This window comes from Bos indicus x Bos taurus, chromosome 10 (genome assembly GCF_003369695.1).
Source record: "Bos indicus x Bos taurus breed Angus x Brahman F1 hybrid chromosome 10, Bos_hybrid_MaternalHap_v2.0, whole genome shotgun sequence".
Classification (NCBI taxonomy): Eukaryota; Metazoa; Chordata; class Mammalia; order Artiodactyla; family Bovidae; genus Bos; species Bos indicus x Bos taurus.
The window spans coordinates 31,070,655-31,089,190 of record NC_040085.1 but is presented as its reverse complement, the minus strand read 5'-3'; the positions used below and the strand labels follow the sequence as shown (position 1 = coordinate 31,089,190).

Below are 18,536 nucleotides of genomic sequence, written 5' to 3'. Positions count from 1 at the left end.
CACTAGCTAGATTTCTATAGCAGGATCTCCCAACCAATGTACTACAGTTATCAATACATCAGGACAGCGATCCCCTCAGCCTTCAGGGTGATCATGCTAACAGGCACCCTCTCCACTTGCCTCAATGTGCTAGCAACATTATCACTTTTGTATGTGTATCATGCCATAAAAAAAGTTTAGGAGACACTGCTGCTTAAATGTGTGATGTCTTAAGAAGCAAAATCAAAAACAAACAAGTTAATTCCCTAGACACTACCTTCATCATACTAATACTAATTCTAGCAGTAACATTTACTAGATAAATCAGTGATACTCCTTCCTTTCTCCCTCTGTATTCTCCAACTGCAGCAACTATTGAAAATCTCAGGTAAAATTTCTGTAACTAATGATGTCAATATTGCTGAGGTTTGTAAAGGAGTTTAAAAAAAATCACCGACCTCATCCTGTTTCTTACAACACACCATACCACGAATACCAACAAATTGTACTTCTTAGAACAGGAGTGTTAAACACAGCAAAAAACTGGGAAAAAAACTTACCTGTAGTCTCTATTTTTACCAAAACTAGAAACAAGGTAGGTAGACATGCTCTGGATTGGTAGCTTTGGTTCCCCTTCATTATTAGTACAGTCCATACCTATATATTAATAATCACGATCAAATGGTAAGTCATAGTTTTCATTCTGACCTTGTGATTTATCAGAATCATCCTCCAGGTCACAAGTGAGTGGTTTCAAAGGCTGCTGTTCAGAAGCTGGCTCCTGACAAAGAGAACAACACAAATACTTCAATTCAATACATATTTAGTATCAAGAGAGTAGGACATATGAATTAAATCTCTCAAGGAAGCCTAAAATAATAGAAAAATTAAAGTACTCAAAGAACATCTTGACATCCACAGGCACAGTTGCATTACCATCACACTATACAACCATAAAAACAAGTAGTCTTGCTGTTTAACGTCTGTGATAGTGACTGAGTTACCAAGAAAACAATTAACATTGCATTTTATAGTGTAATTCTAATAAAGAAGGAAAAATATTTGATGTTTAATGAAACAAGTTTCAACTATTTAGAAAATTCACCAATGCAGAAAGATTCAAATCCTAATAAACCACATTATTAAAACCAAAAATGTTTAAATTTTCAAAATTACTCCTACTTCAGAAAGAGTAATACTTTTAAAATGACCTTAAGGGAATATGTTCTAGAATAGGTATGCAGAGAAACATAAATTGATATGCACATTATGTAAACCTTCTCTGCCCCTAAAGAATTATTTCATATTATACCAACAGTAATGCAAATTCTAATACTAGCAGCAAGGAACTGGAAGTTAAAAAGAGAAATCTATGCAATAAGGAATTCACCTTTACACTACAGTTCTCAGGACTAGAATGACATGAGCCCTGCTGCTGAAATGATGGGGATGGTGATGGTGATGGTTGTCTCTCTTCCTCTTTTTTTCGTTCATACACTCGAACTCGGGCACAAGTCATCATACTTTCAAAGTACAAGTAGACTGGATCCTTGTCTTCTTCCCGGATCTGTAAGTTTCATACAACAAAACATTCCAAATATTGGGGGGCAAGGTCTCCAGGATTCCAAAAGGAAAAGGATGTAATCTTTGTTTCTATTACAACACTTAAAAATTTTTAATGCAAACTTTAAATAGTACAATTACAGTTTGTATGTGCTGACTCTTGGGGCAGTCAGAAAGGATCTGTTTCTCTTTTAAGAAAATTCAGCACACCAGAGCAGTGGTTCTCAAATTATCTGCAGTGAAGGATAAATTTCTTAATTACCTGTCACACACAGACTGATATTTTTGAAAAGACAGTAAAATAAATTACTAGAAAAACAAAGATCAAGTTTTTCAGTATTAGATTTAATAGATAAAAATTTCTCTACCAACTTGTGGCAAAAGTTTCTAAATATCTCCTTTTTGATAATAACACAGTGTTATTGTGGCACTTAAAATTATCATAAATATATATCTACACGTTTACCTGTTTTTATACTTATTTCATCACAGACTAGTAACAAACAGTTATATATTAGCACTGTATAGAGACCACACTAAATAGCACTGTACTGAACAATCTTTCTTCAATTTAATTAAACAGAAAGACTGAAATAGATTTACTAATAATCAGAACTGCTTAAGCTATTAACACAAGAGAAGCATTAGATCTTCTACCTATTGTCTTCACCTGGTCATGCAACTATTCTTTTAAACCTTAAACTTTATTGTATATAAAGACAATATGCTTTAAAAAGATCACAATGACTCTTTAAAGTTTCTTCCTAATGCTTTTCTAATAGTGCATACTACATCTCAATCACTCAATATTCTATACTACAGGAGTAAGAGAACCTTTAGAAGACTTTTGCCAAGTCATTTTTTTAAAAGCCAATTTGATATGATCCTCCTAAAGAGAGATTTAGCTATCTTTAAGAATTATAATAATCCTGCACAGGTCCAAGTACAGCTTTTCTTCAATAGTAAATCCTACAGTATACTATATGATCCTCAGTTGGTTGAGTCCACACATGCAGAACCACAGGCACAAAAAACTAACTGTAGCATTACACGCGGACTTTCGACTGCACAAAGGGTCTACACTCCAAACCCTCCCTGTTGTTCAAGGGTCAATTGTACTACTATTCACTCTACTTTTATGACATTTTTAAAATTAGTTTATTTTTTATTGAAGGATATTGCTTTACAGAATTTTGCTGTTTTCTGTCAACTTTTATGACACTTTTTAAATGCCATCAATTAAACTGACTAAATCAGAAAGGGAGATGGCTTGCAGACATACTACCTGAAAGCACCATGATTCACAAAATATAAACCAAAAATCTGGTTGAAACCCATTACCTTTACAAATGATTTTTATAACTTTCAATAAAAGATGTATAACGCCAAGCTTACCACAGGATTGGGTTTGGGAGTATATGCCCTTGCAGGTTTAATTCCAGTGAGTAGTTTGCCCTTCACAGTAGTAGATAAAACTTCTGGCTGAGGCAACAACAATGGTTTCATAGGCTCAATGACAGAAGGCGTTGGGATATACACTGGTTCTGGATCTACTTCACCTTCTACTTTTACCCACAGTGGGTAATGTCGGACAGGCTGTTCAGGTTCTGTTTCACAGATAGCTTAACAAAAGGAAGGGTAAGGCAAAAGTTAACTGAGGCACTGTCAAAATATTCTCCCTCATAAAAAGCATTAAATCATTAAAATAATCAAACAGATAGATACCCCCTAAGAAACCTTTAGTTGGCCCTCATGAACCTTAATTAATTTATCTATTAACCAAGTATTTGTTGAATAGCTATTATAAATCAGACACTGTTTTAGATCCAAGAGTGAAAACAGCTATGACTAAAACAAAGTTCTTGCCTTCAGAGAGTTGATAATCCACAGGAGAAAACAATCTAATAAACATATAGTATCAAGTAATAAGAACAACACAGAAAAATATAGATGGATAAATAAAGGATAAAGAGTTAACAGGAGATGCTATTATAATTAACATGATCAGAAGAGGCTTTCTCTATTATCCTGGAAAGATAATCATTCTATGTTACACTTTTTAATTTTACAAATAACAACAAGTACTTTTTGAACCTCACTATCTGCAGATTCTAAGCACTTACTATGTTTTAATTCATGTAACTATAACAGTAGTCCTTGAGATATTATTATTTCCATTTGGTTCCAAATAGGAAAAGGAGTATGTCGCGGCTGTATATTGTCACCCTGCTTATTTAACTTATATGTAGAGTACATCATGAGAAACGTTGGGCTGGAAGAAGCACAAGCTGGAATCAAGACTGCCAGGAAAAATATCAATAACCTCAGATATGCAGATAACACCACCCTTATGGGAGAAAGTGAAGAAGAACTAAAGAGCCTCTTGATGAAAGTCAAAGAGGAGAGTGAAAAGGCTGGCTTAAAACTCAACATTCAGAAAACGAAGATCATGGCATCTGGTCCCATCACTTCATGGCAAATAGATGGGGAAATAGTGCAAACAGTGGCGGACTTTATTTTCTTCAGCTCCAAAATCACTGCAGATGGTGACTGCAGCCATGGAATTAAAAGACTCTTAAAATAAAATAAAATAAAAGACTCTTGCTCCTTGGAAGAAAAGTTACAACAAACCTAGGCAGCATATCAAAAAGCAGAGACATTACTTTGCCAACAAAGGTCCGTCTAGTCAAAGCTATGGTTTTTCCAGTAGGCATGTACGGATATGAGAGTTGTACTGTGAAGAAAGCTGAGCCCTGAAGAATTGATGCTTTTGGACTGTGGTGTTGGAGAAGACTCTTGAGAGTCCCTTGGACTGCAAGGAGATCCAACCAGTCCATCCTAAAAGAAATCAGTTCTGAATATTCATTGGAAGGACTGATGTTGAAGCTGAAACTCCAATCCTATGGCCACCTGATGGGAAGAACTGACTCATTTGTAAAGACCCTGATGCTGAGAAAGATTGAAGGCAGGAGAAGGGGACGACAGAGGATGAGATGGTTGGATGGCATCACCGACTCAATGGATCTGAGTTTGAGTAAACTCTGGGAGTTGGTGATGGACAGGGAGGCCTGACCAGCTGCAGTCCATGGGGTTGCAAAGAGTCCTACACAACTAAGCAACTGAACTGATACTTTGTAAAAGCTGAGGTTCAGAGAAGTCCAATAATAAGAGGCAGAACCTGGATCAAACCCAATCAATCTGGTTCCACAGCTGTTACTGTTGCCTTCTGACGACAACTTCTATTCAGAAGTCAGCCTGAACTCAGCATAGAAGCAAGAATACATCAACAGGAACGCAAAGAAACCTGACTAAGACGAAATCATACCATCTACAAGTTCTACACAAAGGAAAACACGCACTGATTCTTAACCAAATTAAATGGAGGATTTGGTTAACAGGCTGCTGGCTTCTTTTTCAAAAGCAAATTGTCCATTCCCATCAATAAGACAAGAGAAGCAAACACTGTGTTTTGCATTTCAATGATCAGTGCTCAGAGAGGATAGCTCTAAACCAAAGACCCACAATCTTTGCCTAAAATCACATAAAAGGACCAACTGACACTTAATCTTGCATAACAAAGCAGTATCCAAACTGCTACCTGATCTCATAAGAAGTCCATTTGCTCTGAACACTAAGACCCAATTACTGATGAATAATTTTGTCTATAAGTCTCCTAAGTCTAACATCATTCAGGGTATAACTATAAAATACTGAATAAAGGCTTAAAGATTAAAAAAACACAAAGGGGGAAAATACCTGAGCTAGAATGTGACTGAGTTAATTCATTAGCTACTTAGCAGCCTCTGTTATCCAACTTTTATAACTTAGCTTACTTATCACATAATTCACAAAGGCTGTTAAAACCCCAGTATTCAGTCAGGTATTCAAATATTTGAACATTCATATGTATCAGACTTTGTAGACACAGTAATGAACAAAACTGATCAAAAAATCTTGCTTTCATGTAGGTTATATTTAAGTTGTAGAGGGAAGAGGGTAAGACAGTCAATAAACAGGGAAAATAATGAAAATATGTTGGATTTTCAAGTGCTTATGAGAAAAAACCAAGCCCAGAGAAGTATTGATAAACTGTTTAGTGAGTATGTGTGAGTATATATCTTAAGGGGGATGGTTGCAATTTTTAAAAGGGTAACCAGGGTGCCCTTACAAAAAGGTGGTGTATACAGAGCCTCTATCACTTATTTGGTTAAAGCTTTGTTGTCTAGTTCTATGAATTATTTCACACATTTTAATTTTACTACAAAAATAAAAGGCTTCAGGTCAAGCAATATTGTCTTGCCTCTTTCAATCATCTTTTAAGGACTTTCTAAGCCTCCATAAACTAAGGATTTACTAAGAACCCTTTTCATCGTTTTTTTCTTTTGAAAATAATAGCTCATAACTTCACAATACTTCCAAAGAAAACCTCTTAAAATGTCTAAACATATTAATTCCTCACAGAGAATCAAAAACAACTCTAAATTTTGTGGATAAAACAGAAATTGTGGCTCCAGTAAATAGGAGAGTTCACAAAATCTATTGAATTGAGTTCTGCTGAGGACAGTGTTAAGATTGGAATGACAGTAACTAGGGTAAGCATTAAAAATTAAGACTACCATTGGCAGAGACTACACCTGAAGCCATGAAAATGGACAGACTCCACACAAGACCTAGAACAACAGTCCACTTCCTCACACTTCCTTAACCCCGCTTGACTCCTTTACACAGTCTGGAATCCAAGACTGAACGCTTCTCTTTCCCCCTCACAATACACTTGAGATACTCCTACCTTTCATCCGAAACCCAGATAAAGGAAACTAGCAAAGGCACATTGAGGGGAGAGCCAGAGTAGCATATATTCACAGAAGCCAAGAACAGAAACCTGTTTCAAGAAAAAAGTAATATCCCCTTCTTTCTATTCAAATGCTTTCTAATACACACCATCTTCCCAAGGTTCCGTAGCATTATCATTTTGCCTTCTGAGTTCTCAAAAAGCCTTTTGTTCATGATACTTAAAACATGGCACTTTTGTTATTGTGGCACTTAAAATTACCATAAATATATATCTACATGTTTACCTGTTCATCAAATTGACAGTAACTTCTTACAGACAGACTTAGTTTTAACTGTCTATATCTTAACTCCTCTCACTCCTAGCAGTGCCCAGAGTACTTGCTCCATGAATGAAGTGTTGGGCATATAAGTCCCAGAAAACTGCTATGCTAACAATCAGCATACTATATTCATCTCCCTCCCATTCTGAAGGCATTTTAAATCTCTTTATTGTGAAATATAATACCCATATGTACAGAAACAATGTATATACAACTTAATAGCAATACATATTAACAAATACACAACCATGTAAACTCTATAAAGATTAAAAAATGAAATATCGCCACAAACCCCAGAAGCCTTTGCGTGCCTTTCTCATAATTCCTTCCTACAAGCAACTCACTTAAATTATTAGCCACCTCTCTGCATTCCTTTTTAACACCAAACATCACCACTAAACACCACAGCTTAATTTTGTCTGCTTTTGAAATTAATTACAGAGATGTGTTCCCTGCCTTGCCTTTTTCCTTCTCACTCAACAATTTTCTAAAATATATCTATATTCTACATGTAAGTCACTTATTTTTACTGTAGTATATATTATTCCACTGATTATTCATACTATTATTTATTCATTCTAATGCTATCAGGTATCTGGGTTTGTTTTCAGGTTTTAGTTACTGTGAGTCATTGTGCCAAAACACTGTTGTAGAATGCAGTTCTGCTGGTTACTTTGGAGTCAACCTACTAGACTAAGGGCATGTGAGTCACCAATCCCAGCAGAAACTGTCAAACTACTTTCCAAAGTGCTTATACCAATTTACATTCCCACTAGCAGTACATCAAAGCTCCCATTTCTTAAGAGCTGATATCATCAGAGAATTTTAATTATAACCATTTTTGCAGGCATGCAGTAGAATCTTGCTGTGGATGTAGTTTGCATTTCCAATTATAAATGAGATGGTCAACATCCCTCCTCAAGTGCCTCTAAAAGACTTGCCCCCACTTAAAAAAAATTTTTTACACTTATTTGGCCATACTGCATCTTAGTTGTGGCATGTAGATCTTTAGTTACGGGATGATAACTCTGTAGTTGCTGCATGTGAAATCTCAGTTGTGGAATGTGGGATCTAGTTATCTGACCAGGGATCGAACCCAGGTCCCAAAGCACTGGGAGCACAGTCTTAGCCTCTGGGCCTTTTTTAAATGGGACTGCTTAGTTCTGATTAATCTACACTGATATCTCTATATATTCTGGATACAAGTCCCTAAATATTGCAAGTATCTATTTTCTCACTGTAGCTTACATCTTCACTTGCATTTAATGTCTTTAAGACCTGAGTTTCTCATTTTTAATTCATCAAAGATATTGGCTTAACCAAGAAGCTTGTTTGGATTTTTCTGTAAGATATTATGGAAAAACCTGAATGAACATTTTGGCCAACCCAAAAGGACAATCAGTCCCAAAAAGGACTGATTATTTCTCCTGTCACGCTTAAGAACCCTTCTACTAATATGAGATCATACACACAAACATTTTTAAAAACATTATCTTCTAAAAGTTGTATTGCCTAGCTTTGACAATTGGGTCTGTAATCTATGTAGAAATTATCTCTATGTATAGCGTGAGGAATAAAGTTTCATATATTCCCCATATGGATACTCAATGATTCCACCAACATTTACTGAAGAGATCATCCTTTTCCTTACTCTTCTGCCATTTTTGTCAAATCAACTGTTCATGTGTTTGAGTCTAGTGCAGCCTCTCTATTTTGTCTACTGGTCTATTCAGTTGATACTCAAGCCAGAAGCATCTTTTTTTTGTTGTTGGCCATACCACACAGCATGTGGGATCCTAGTTCCCCAACCAGAGATCGAACCCTTGCCTCCTGTACTTGAAGCATGAAGTTTTTAACCACTGGACTGCCAAGGAAGTCCCCATCCCATCTTAAAATGAGAGTTCTATAACTTTTTTGACATTTAGCAAGCAAGACCTCCCGCCTTATTCTAGACTGCCCTGGCTATTTCTAGGTGCGTTTTTATATAAATTTTGGAATCAGCTTTTCAAGTTTCACATAAAAAGTTGTCACAATTTTGATTAGGATTGCAATGATTAGAACTGCAATGAAATTACAGATGAAAAAGAGAAGAAACACCATTACAATATTCAGTTTTGCTTGCTAGGAGTTTTTTGGGTTTGGGGTTTTTGTTGTTGTTGTTTAAGAATGAACACAGAAGTTTCTGGGGAGATGATGGAGTAGGCAGCACCAAGATATATGATTCTAGATGTGAACAATAACTGTACTGGCAGAATCTGATATATTTTGAAACTCTGGAGTCTGATGAAGAATTGCACCTTTCAGGGGAGGACTGGGACAGTAAACTTTCATTAGGTTCAATTTCAGTTCTTGGCACAATACCAGCTACTCATTCCTCATCACCTGGTCACCTGGCAAGCAGCTGTGCACATGTTCCTGGAGCAGCTTACAACACAGTGGGAGCCAGGGTGGGCAGAAAAGACCTTGTCCTCTAAATATCAGGGATTTCTGCTCTGACTGCTGCCTCTGGCCACAGAGATGCAAAGAGGCAGGAAGCCATTGCTATTGAAGCTACCCACTTGGTTGCAAGGCCTTATCCTTCTGTCTTAGGTAACTTCCAGGGGGATTTAAAGGGACAGCACCCTTTCCTCTCTTCACTTTTCACTCATCCCCCTTTACAGGAGATAGACACTAAAGACTAGAACACTTGGGGAAAAAAAAAAAAAAACCTGCATATACAAGGAAAATTAGAAAGGGACTCTGCATGCCTAGGGCTTCCCTCATAGCTCAGCTGGTAAAGAATCTGCCTGCAATGCAGGAGACCCTGGTGTGATTCCTGTTCAGGAAACTGCCTTAGGGAAGGGATAGGCTACCCACTCCAGTGTTCTTGGGCTTCCCAGGTGGCTCAAACAGTAAAGAATCTGCCTGCAATGTAGGAGACCTGGGTTCAATCCCTGGGTTGGAAAGATCCCCAAAAGGAGGGCATGGCAACCCACTCCAGTATTCTTGCCTAGAGAATACCCATGGACAGAGGAGCCTGGAGGGCTACAGTCCCTGGGGTCGCAAAGAGTCGAACACAACTGAGCGACTAAGCACACACATGAATGCCTAAGGAAAGGCTTGACACAAAGACAGCCTACAAGAGTCAAAAAAACAAAAAAAGTTAACAACAAAAAAATCCGAAGGAAAAGAATCTGATTTCAAGTTGCCACATTATTAGATTCAAATGTCCAGTGTTTCACAAAACATCACAAAGCATAAAAAAAAAAAAAAAAAAAAGTATGGCCCATTTCAAAGAAAAAAAATAAATCAACCATCCCTGAAAAAGACCAAAAGACAGATATACCTAAGACTTTAAAATAACTGCCTTAAAGATACTCAAAAAAATCAAGGAAGATGTGGAGAAAGTCAAGAAAATAACATGTGAAAAAGATGGAAATATTGATAATGAAACACAAAACCTGAAAAGAAACCAAAAAGCAATCCTGGAGCTTAAAAAGCACAGTAACTAAAATGAAAAATTAACTACAGGGACTCAAAAGGAGATTCAAACAGGCAAAAAAAAGAATCAGTGAATTTGAAGATAGCACCATGGGAATCATGGGAGTCTAAGAAACAGGAATAAAAGAGATTAAAGACAAGTGAATAGAACCTAAGGACCTGGGTGATACCATCAAACTTTAAAAAGAGAAAGACAAAGAATCTTGAAAGCAGAAAGAGAGAAGCAAATCATCACTTACAAGAGATCCTCAATAAAATATGAGCAGATGACTCATCAGAAACTCTGGAGGCCACCAGTGATCGGATCTATCCAAAGTGTTAAAAGAAAAATACTATCAACCAAGAAACCTAAATGTAGCAGAACTGTCCTTCCAGAGACAGAGAGAGAGAATTTAGTATTATTATAACATATTCTGTAAATGTACTCTTCATTTTCTATAGAATTTGAGACTAATATGCATTTAAAGGGAAAAATCATTAGTATGAAAGTTAGTATTATTGTTATTTTTAGTTTATAACTCTAAATTTTGTTTTCTACATAATTTAAGAAATTAATGCATTTAAAAAATCATTTGCTTCTGAATACACAATGTATAAATATGTAACACTGTGACATTAACAATCAAAAGGTGTGGAAGTATAGCTATAAAGGAGCAGAGTTTTTTTTAATGTCAGTCAAGTTAAGTTGATACAAATTTAGAGTGTTATAACTTCAGGATGGTAAATGTAACCCCTGCCAACCAGTCCATTCTAAAGGAGATCAGTCCTGGGTGTTCTCTGGAAGGAATGATGCTAAAGCTGAAACTCCAATACTTTGGCCACCTCATGTGAAGAGCTGACTCATTGGAAAAGACTCTGTTGCTGGGAGGGATTGGGGGCAGGAGGAGAAGGGGACGACAGAGGATGAGATGGCTGGCTGGCATCACCGACTCGATAGACGTTGAGTTTGAGTGAACTCCGGGAATAGGTGATGGACAGGGAGGCCTGGTGTGCTGCAATTCATGGGGTTGTAAAAAGTCAGACACGACTGAGCGACTGAACTGAACTGAACTGATGGTAACCAAAAAAATTTAAAAAGCTACACAAAACACACAAAGGGAAATGAGAAAAAAATTCAAACATTTCACAACAAAATACCAACTAAAAACAAAATAATACAGTAATGCAGGAACCGAGGAACCGAGGAGTTATAAAGTATACAGAAAACAAACAGCACAATGACAGAAAATCCTTCTTATAGATTACTATTTTAAATATAGATTAAAATCTCCATTAGAAGAAAGACTGGCAAGAATTGATTAAAAACAAAAAAACAAAAAAAAACACATGATCTAATTATATATCCTGTCACCAAGAGACTCACTTTGAGATCCAAAGGCACAAACAGGCTGAAAGTGACAGAAAATGATAATCCATGCAAACAGTAACCAGAAAAGAATAGGGATGGCTATACTAAGATCAAAGTAAACATCAAATCAAAAAAACAGACAAAGAAGGATGTGTGTGTTAGTCACTCAGTCATGTCCAACTCTTTGCAACCCCAGAGACTGTAGCCCAGTAGGTTTCTCTGTCCATGGAATTCTCTAGGCAAGCATACTGGAGTGGGTAGCCCATTCCCTTCTTCCTGACCCAGGGATCAAACTTGGGTCTCCTGCATTGCAGGCAGATTCTTTACCATCTGAGCCACCAGGGAAGCCCAACAAAGAAGGGTGTCATATACTAATAAAATGTTTGATACATCCAGAAGAAATATTTACAAACATTCATACACCTAATGACAGACCATCAAAATACATGAAGCAAAAACTGACAAAACTGTTGTAGATGCCATCTTCTTCCATCATAAGGCTGTTTTGCCTACATTGAATGCCCGCAGTTTAGTGTAGCAGTCATTGCTGTATCTGAGATCTTCTGGATAACTTGCTGCAGCTTCTATACCAGTACCTGCTGCCTCTCCATGCATTTTTTTATATGTCATGGAGCTAGTTTCTTTCCATAAACCTTAAGAACCAAACACAGCTAGCTTCAAACTTTTCACCCTCTCTCAGAAGACTTCATAGAATTCAAAACAATTACGGGCTTTTAGCTTAGGAGAATGTTGTGACTGGTATGATACTCTATTCAAACCACTGAAACTTTCTCAGTGTCAGCAATAAGACTGTTTTGCTTTTTTATCATTCATATGTTCACTGGAGTAGCACTTTAAGTTTCCTTCAAGAACTTTTTCTTTGCATTTACAACTTGGCTAACTGGTGAAAGCACTTCATAGCTTTCAGCCCATCTCAGCTTTTGACATGCCTTCCTCACTAAGCTTAATCACTTCTAGCTTTGATTTAAAATGAGAGATGTAAAACCATTCCTTTCACTTGAAAACTTAGAGACCATTGTAGGGTTATCAATTGGCCTAATTTCATTACTGTTGTGTCTCAGGACACAGGGAGGTCAAGCAGAGGGAGAGAGATGGGAAATAGTAGCTAGAGTAGTCAGAATACACACAACATTCATTAAGTTTGCCATCTTGTATTGGTACAATTTATACAAGTGTACTAATAATGAAAAAATCTGAAATATTGTGAGAATTACCAAAATATGACACAGAGACATGAAAGGAGCAAACGTTGCTGGAAAAATGGTGCCAACAGACTTGCTGGACATCAATTGCCACAAACCTTCAATTTATAAAAACTGCAATATATTCAAATTACAATAAAATGAGGTATGCTTGTGAGTGTCTTTGTTTCTCCCAATTACATCAGCTTTACAGTAAAATCAGGTAGTATAAGTCTACCAACTATGTCCTTGTTTATCAAAGGACTACTCTAAGTCCTTTATTTTCCATATAAATTTTAGAAACAACTCACCAATTTCTACCCAAAGAAGCCTATTGAGGTTTTGACTGGAACAGAGTCAAATCTATAAATCAGTCTGAGGAAAACTGTATCTTACCAAGAATCTTCTGATGCATGAAAACTGTGTACCTCTCCATTTACTTAGGTGGCACAGTGGTAAACAATCCATCTGCCAATGCGGGAGATGCAAGAGATGTGGGTTTGATCCCTGGGTTGGGAAGATACCCTGGAAAACATGGCAACCCACTCCAGCATTCTTACCTGGAGAATCCCACAGACAGAGGAACCTGGCAGGCCACACAGTCACAGGCTTGCAAATAGTCAGACACAACTGAAGTGACTTAGCACGCATGCATGCACTCAGCACTTTTTTAGTATAAAGGATTTTCTTTTTTTGCAACTTTAGTCAGATTTATCCTTAAGCATTTCATTTCTTTGTATACTATTTTAAATGGTATTTTTAACTTCAATTTCAAGTTGTTCACTGGCATATATACAAATATACTATATCTTGATATTGCTGAATGCTGTAACCTCACTCAACTAACTTACACTTCTAGTAGTTTTGTAGATTTCCTAGAATTCCCCTATCTATGAAAAAGCCAATTTTATTTCTTCTTTTCCAACCTGGATGCATTTTCTTTTTCGTGCCTTACTGGCTGGCTAGGCTGTATGATGTTAAACAGACATGATGCAAGAAGACAATCTTCTTCATTCCTAATCTCTGGGAGGAAGTACCCAGCCTTGTACCAAAATTAGTATGTTGGCTGCCAAGTTTTTTATAGATGCTCCTTATCAGGTTGAGGAAGTTTCTTTCTATTGCTAGTGTGCTTAAGGACTTTCATCGGAAATGGATTTTCCCAATTTTTCAAAATATCTATTGAAATCATATGAGATATATATATATTTTTTTAGAGTCTGTTATAAAAAAGAAAAAGTTTGTTATGGTAATGGTGAACTACAGTAATTACTTTCAGATGTTAAATCAACCCTGCAGACCTGGGATAAATCCCACTAGGCCATGACATATTTATCCTTAAAATATACGTAGATGTGACTTGCTAAATTTTTATTTATAATTTTTATGTATGTTCATAACTGGTTTGAGTATTAGGGTAACACTGGTCTCACAGAATGAACCATTTTATGGATTGTTTGTAGAGACTGGATATTATTTCTTCCTTAAACAGTTTTGCAAACGTCACCATGAAGATATCTGGAACTCATGTCACTGTGGGAGTTTTCATTACAAGTTCACAGGTATAGGGCTAAGCAATTATTTCCTCTTCATGAGTCTGACAACTTTGCAGTCTTTCAAAAAAACTTTTTCATTTCATCTCAGTTGTCCAATTTATCACTATAAAGTTGTTTCTAATATTTCCTTATTATCCTTTGAAAGTCTGTAGTAATGTCACTTCTCATTCCTGATATTGATAATTGGTATATTCTCCATTTTTCATAATCAGTTTCCTACAAATATCAATTTTACTGATCTTCTCTTTACATCAAGTTAACTTGCAGGTACACATTTCCAACAAAATTCTAAGCAGGTTGAGAAATCAGGAATACCAGATTTTTATCCTCTGTCATGGTACCACCCCACAGCAGCTAAGTGGTGCTTTTATACTGTCTGCAGTATTTTTAGACAAACAAAAGAGTAAACAGGTGATAAGAGTGAAGGCCAAATTTCAGAAATCGTATCTTACACAGTAGAAAAAACACAAAGATTTGGAAAACTTGGGTTCAAATCCCTATTGCTCACTTAACAGCAATGTGACCTTGAGGAACAAGCCACTCAAATGCTTAAGCACTCAATTAGTGTATTTGTAAAATGGAGAAACCTCCTTATCACGAAAAGTTGCAAGATTTAAATAACATAACCCTTAGAGAGTGCTCTTCATAAAAACTATCTAATAATGTTAGCATCCCTCTGTCCACATCAATGAATTAATGGGCTGCTAATCACAGAAAAAAATTTAATGACCAAAAAAACCAATTGTTAAATGCCTAAATTTCACACATCAAAAACACTAATTTTTAATTTACACATTAACTGTAGAATAAATTCAAAAACACTAAAAATTCAAACTACAAAATGACACAAAAATGAAAGGGAAGTCTTCCACCACACGGTGTCAGAGTCCCATAAGTGACTACTTTCAACCATTTGTGTTCAGTTTTGGTAGTTATCTCAATAATCCTAAATAAAACACTTTATACTCAACTCCGTGATTTTAGCATTAGCTAGGGACTCAGTGTGATGAAAGATAAGGAAATTAGCATCCTAAACTTGTTCCACATCTCAACTTTTATCAGCTATAGAGCTGCTGCTGCTGCTAAGTCACTTCAGTCTTGTCCGACTCTTCGAGACCCCATGGACTACAGCCTACCATGCTCCTCTGCCCATGGGATTCTCCAGGCAAGAATACTGGAGTGGGGTGCCATTGCCTTCTCCAGCTATAGAGCTACTTTCACATTATCATGGTTTGTGGTACTAATTTCTATCCTAAAAACTTGGAACTTCAACAATTTGTATGTGCCAATTCTAAACATCAAAACATCCATACATCTGCTTAGTCAATTATGCTTACGTGATCAATCTTTGTGAAAGAAAGTGAAAGTAGCTCAATTGTGTTCGATCCTTTGGGACTCCATGGACTATGCAGTCCATGGAATTCTCCAGGCCAGAATACTGGAGGAGGTAGCCTTTTTCTTCTCCAGGCGATCTTCCCAACCCAGAAACCCAGGTCTCCCGCATTGAGGGCAGATTCTTTACCAGCAGAGCTACAAGGGAAGCCCAACAATACTGGAGTGGGTAGCCTATCCCTTCTCCAGGGAATCTTCCCAACCCAGGAATCAAACTGGGGTCTCCTGCACTGCAGGTGGATTCTTTACCAAACTATGAGGGAAGCCCTATCAATCCTTGTAGAATCAACTAATGTGACTGACCCCTAAGGAGAAGAAAATGTAATCCTATACCACTAAATCTGTTTAAATTGTCCAATAGATTCTTTTTTCTTATTAATTTATTAATATTATTATTATTATTCATGCAGCATGTGGGATCTTAGTTCCCAGGTCAGGGACTGAACCAGTGTTCCCCAGAATGGAAGGTGGATTCCCACCCAGTAGACTAATAGGAAGTCCTTCTTTTCTTACTCTTAATTGCTTGAAACTAACCAAAAATTGTGCTGGTTCATAGAATAGTTGGACCATAATTTTCCTGTACAAATCTTTTCCTTCCTGTGTTTTCAATTCTTTTTTTAATTGATGAAGTTGACATATACTTTCACCTAATCATGAATCATCCAGGTTCTTAACCATGTCATTTCTTAAAATAAAACTAATATACTCTTGAAGGTAGTCTTCTCAGCATCTTCTGATTTTTCTATTTTAAATTAGACGGCTTGCTTTATAGTCTTGCTCTATAGTAGTCATCTTAAGATTGTTTTCTCTTGGACTGTGTTCATAACTCACTAGAAGTTATCTCATGTTTCTTGTTTTTTGTTTTTTTTTTTTTTCATTTTCTGGAGCACAACCTCAAGAAAGTAACCAAGAATCTGTAAGAGATCAACTTCTTGCATCCTGATATTTTAATGTATCTCTATTTCATGCATAATTATAAATTATGGTTTATAATTTGGCCAAGGCTGTTAAGATTAAAAATTCATCCAATTCCTATTCAACTCTGACTTTAAGAATATTACTCAAATATCCAGTGTTATTGATGATCTCTTTGATACCAAACTGATTCAAAATCCTTCCCAGGAAAAGTGTCTTCTTCTAAAAAGAGTTCAGAATATATTCTTCACTCTCAGTGTTCTGAAATGTCAGAAGAACGTGTCTACATAGAGTCACCTTAAAATTCTTAACTGCCTGGTACTCAGTGGCCCCTTAAATCAGAAATGTCATATTCTTCAGCTTTGAGACATTTTCTATCACTACTTCTTCCTGTTCTATTCTACTCTACCCTATTACTTTTATTTATTTATTTATTTTTGGCCACACCACACAGACTACAGGATCTTAGTTCCCTGACCAGGGATCAAACCTGTGTCCCCTGAAGCGGAAATGTGGAGTCTTAACCATTGCACCACCAGGGAAGGCCCTCTACCATCATTTCTTCCAGTAATTTCTCTTTCATTTTCTCCTAACTTTCTCCAACTCCTTTTAATCATCAGCAATTTTTTTTTCTCATTTTCCACCTATCTTTTCGCAAAACACTGATAGATTTCAACTTCTTCCAGTTTCTATATTTACCTTTATGTTCAGTCTCAACAACACTTCTGTCTCCAAGAACTCTTCCCTATTTCTACTCCTTTTACAAAGCAATCATTACAAAAATATCTCTCCTCCTTTCCCCATTGTTCCCTAACAGTACAAGAAATTTAATGGCTCCTAGAACATAGTAGACAATGTCTTTTATTAAGGACTATCCCAGTGAGAAAACCAAAATATATTTCAGTAATTGGCTGGCTTCTGGAGTTTAATTCTAATTGAAATACAGGGTAAAGTCTCTACCAAGAAAACAAAGTAATAAACCTAACAGATATACTGTATTCCTCCTGCTGTGGTTTTTGTAACTTACTTCTGTTGCTTTGAAATGGAAAAGTATTGCTGTAAGTGGAAGATGGGGGTAAACTCAATAAGAAGATATGGGAAAAACTAAATTAATAACTTTGTATTATATTTCATTCTAAACTTTTAAAATCATATTTATAAGAAGTTCATGAAGGTAGAGTACCTTATTTGAATACTGAAACAGCAATTAGAACAGCCTGGCACTGATCACAAAATGAACAGCAGAAACTAAAAACAGACCCAAACACTGGTATATTTTCATTTCCTGTATCATAGATGACTTTTTTTTTTTCCATAGATGACATTTTAAACCAATAAGTAAAGTATTTATTCTCAACAAGTAATAGTACAACTGGCTAGCCATTTGAGGGAGAAATGATGCCCTACTCCAAATGTGATATAAATTCCAGATATATCAAAAATTTAATTTTTTAAGACCATTTATTAATCTAATTTTTTTAAATCTTGAGGATAGAGAAAGACTTTCTACATAAGATTCCAAAAAACCAAAATCATAAAAAGAAGAGACTAGACTTAACTATGTCATCTCAGATTTTCCTTTGCCTAAGGGAGATGGGAAGAACTCTGAAGAAAATTAAAATGTAAATTACAAAATTACAACCTGGAAAAAATAAAGCTTTTGGAAACATGTGGGAAAAAAACAAAGCCACTCCAATGAAAGTTAGCAAACAATTTGAAAAAGCCATTTACAGTTTATGACATATTCAATAAACCTATCACTACAGAAATGTAAATTTAAGGTAAGACATCAGTTTCTGCCTATCAGTTTTAATACCTAACAAGAATATAGAACTGGCACTATCCAACTACTGGTAATTGTGTAGTTGGTACAATTGTAGCAACATTTAAAAATGTTTAAAAATCCTCATTGTCACAGCAATTCCACTTTTAATAGCCTATACTGAACATGAATGTTCATTACCATACTATTTGAAAACCCAGAAAAGCT

At 36.2% G+C, this 18,536-nt stretch overlaps 1 protein-coding gene across 11 annotated transcripts in view; it reads right to left on the bottom strand.

The window, feature by feature from the left end:
• MGA (MGA, MAX dimerization protein) overlaps positions 1-18,536 on the bottom strand; it is a 149,099-nt gene that overhangs the window by 29,958 nt on the left and 100,605 nt on the right. For all 11 annotated transcript variants that reach the window (XM_027553604.1, XM_027553603.1, XM_027553602.1 and 8 more), the window contains exons 10-12: positions 2,938-3,164; positions 1,370-1,546; positions 688-760 (exon numbers count right to left, since the gene is read on the bottom strand). In XM_027553604.1, coding sequence (XP_027409405.1) covers positions 688-760; positions 1,370-1,546; positions 2,938-3,164 — 477 coding nt within the window. The remainder of the gene's footprint in view (positions 1-687; positions 761-1,369; positions 1,547-2,937; positions 3,165-18,536) is intronic.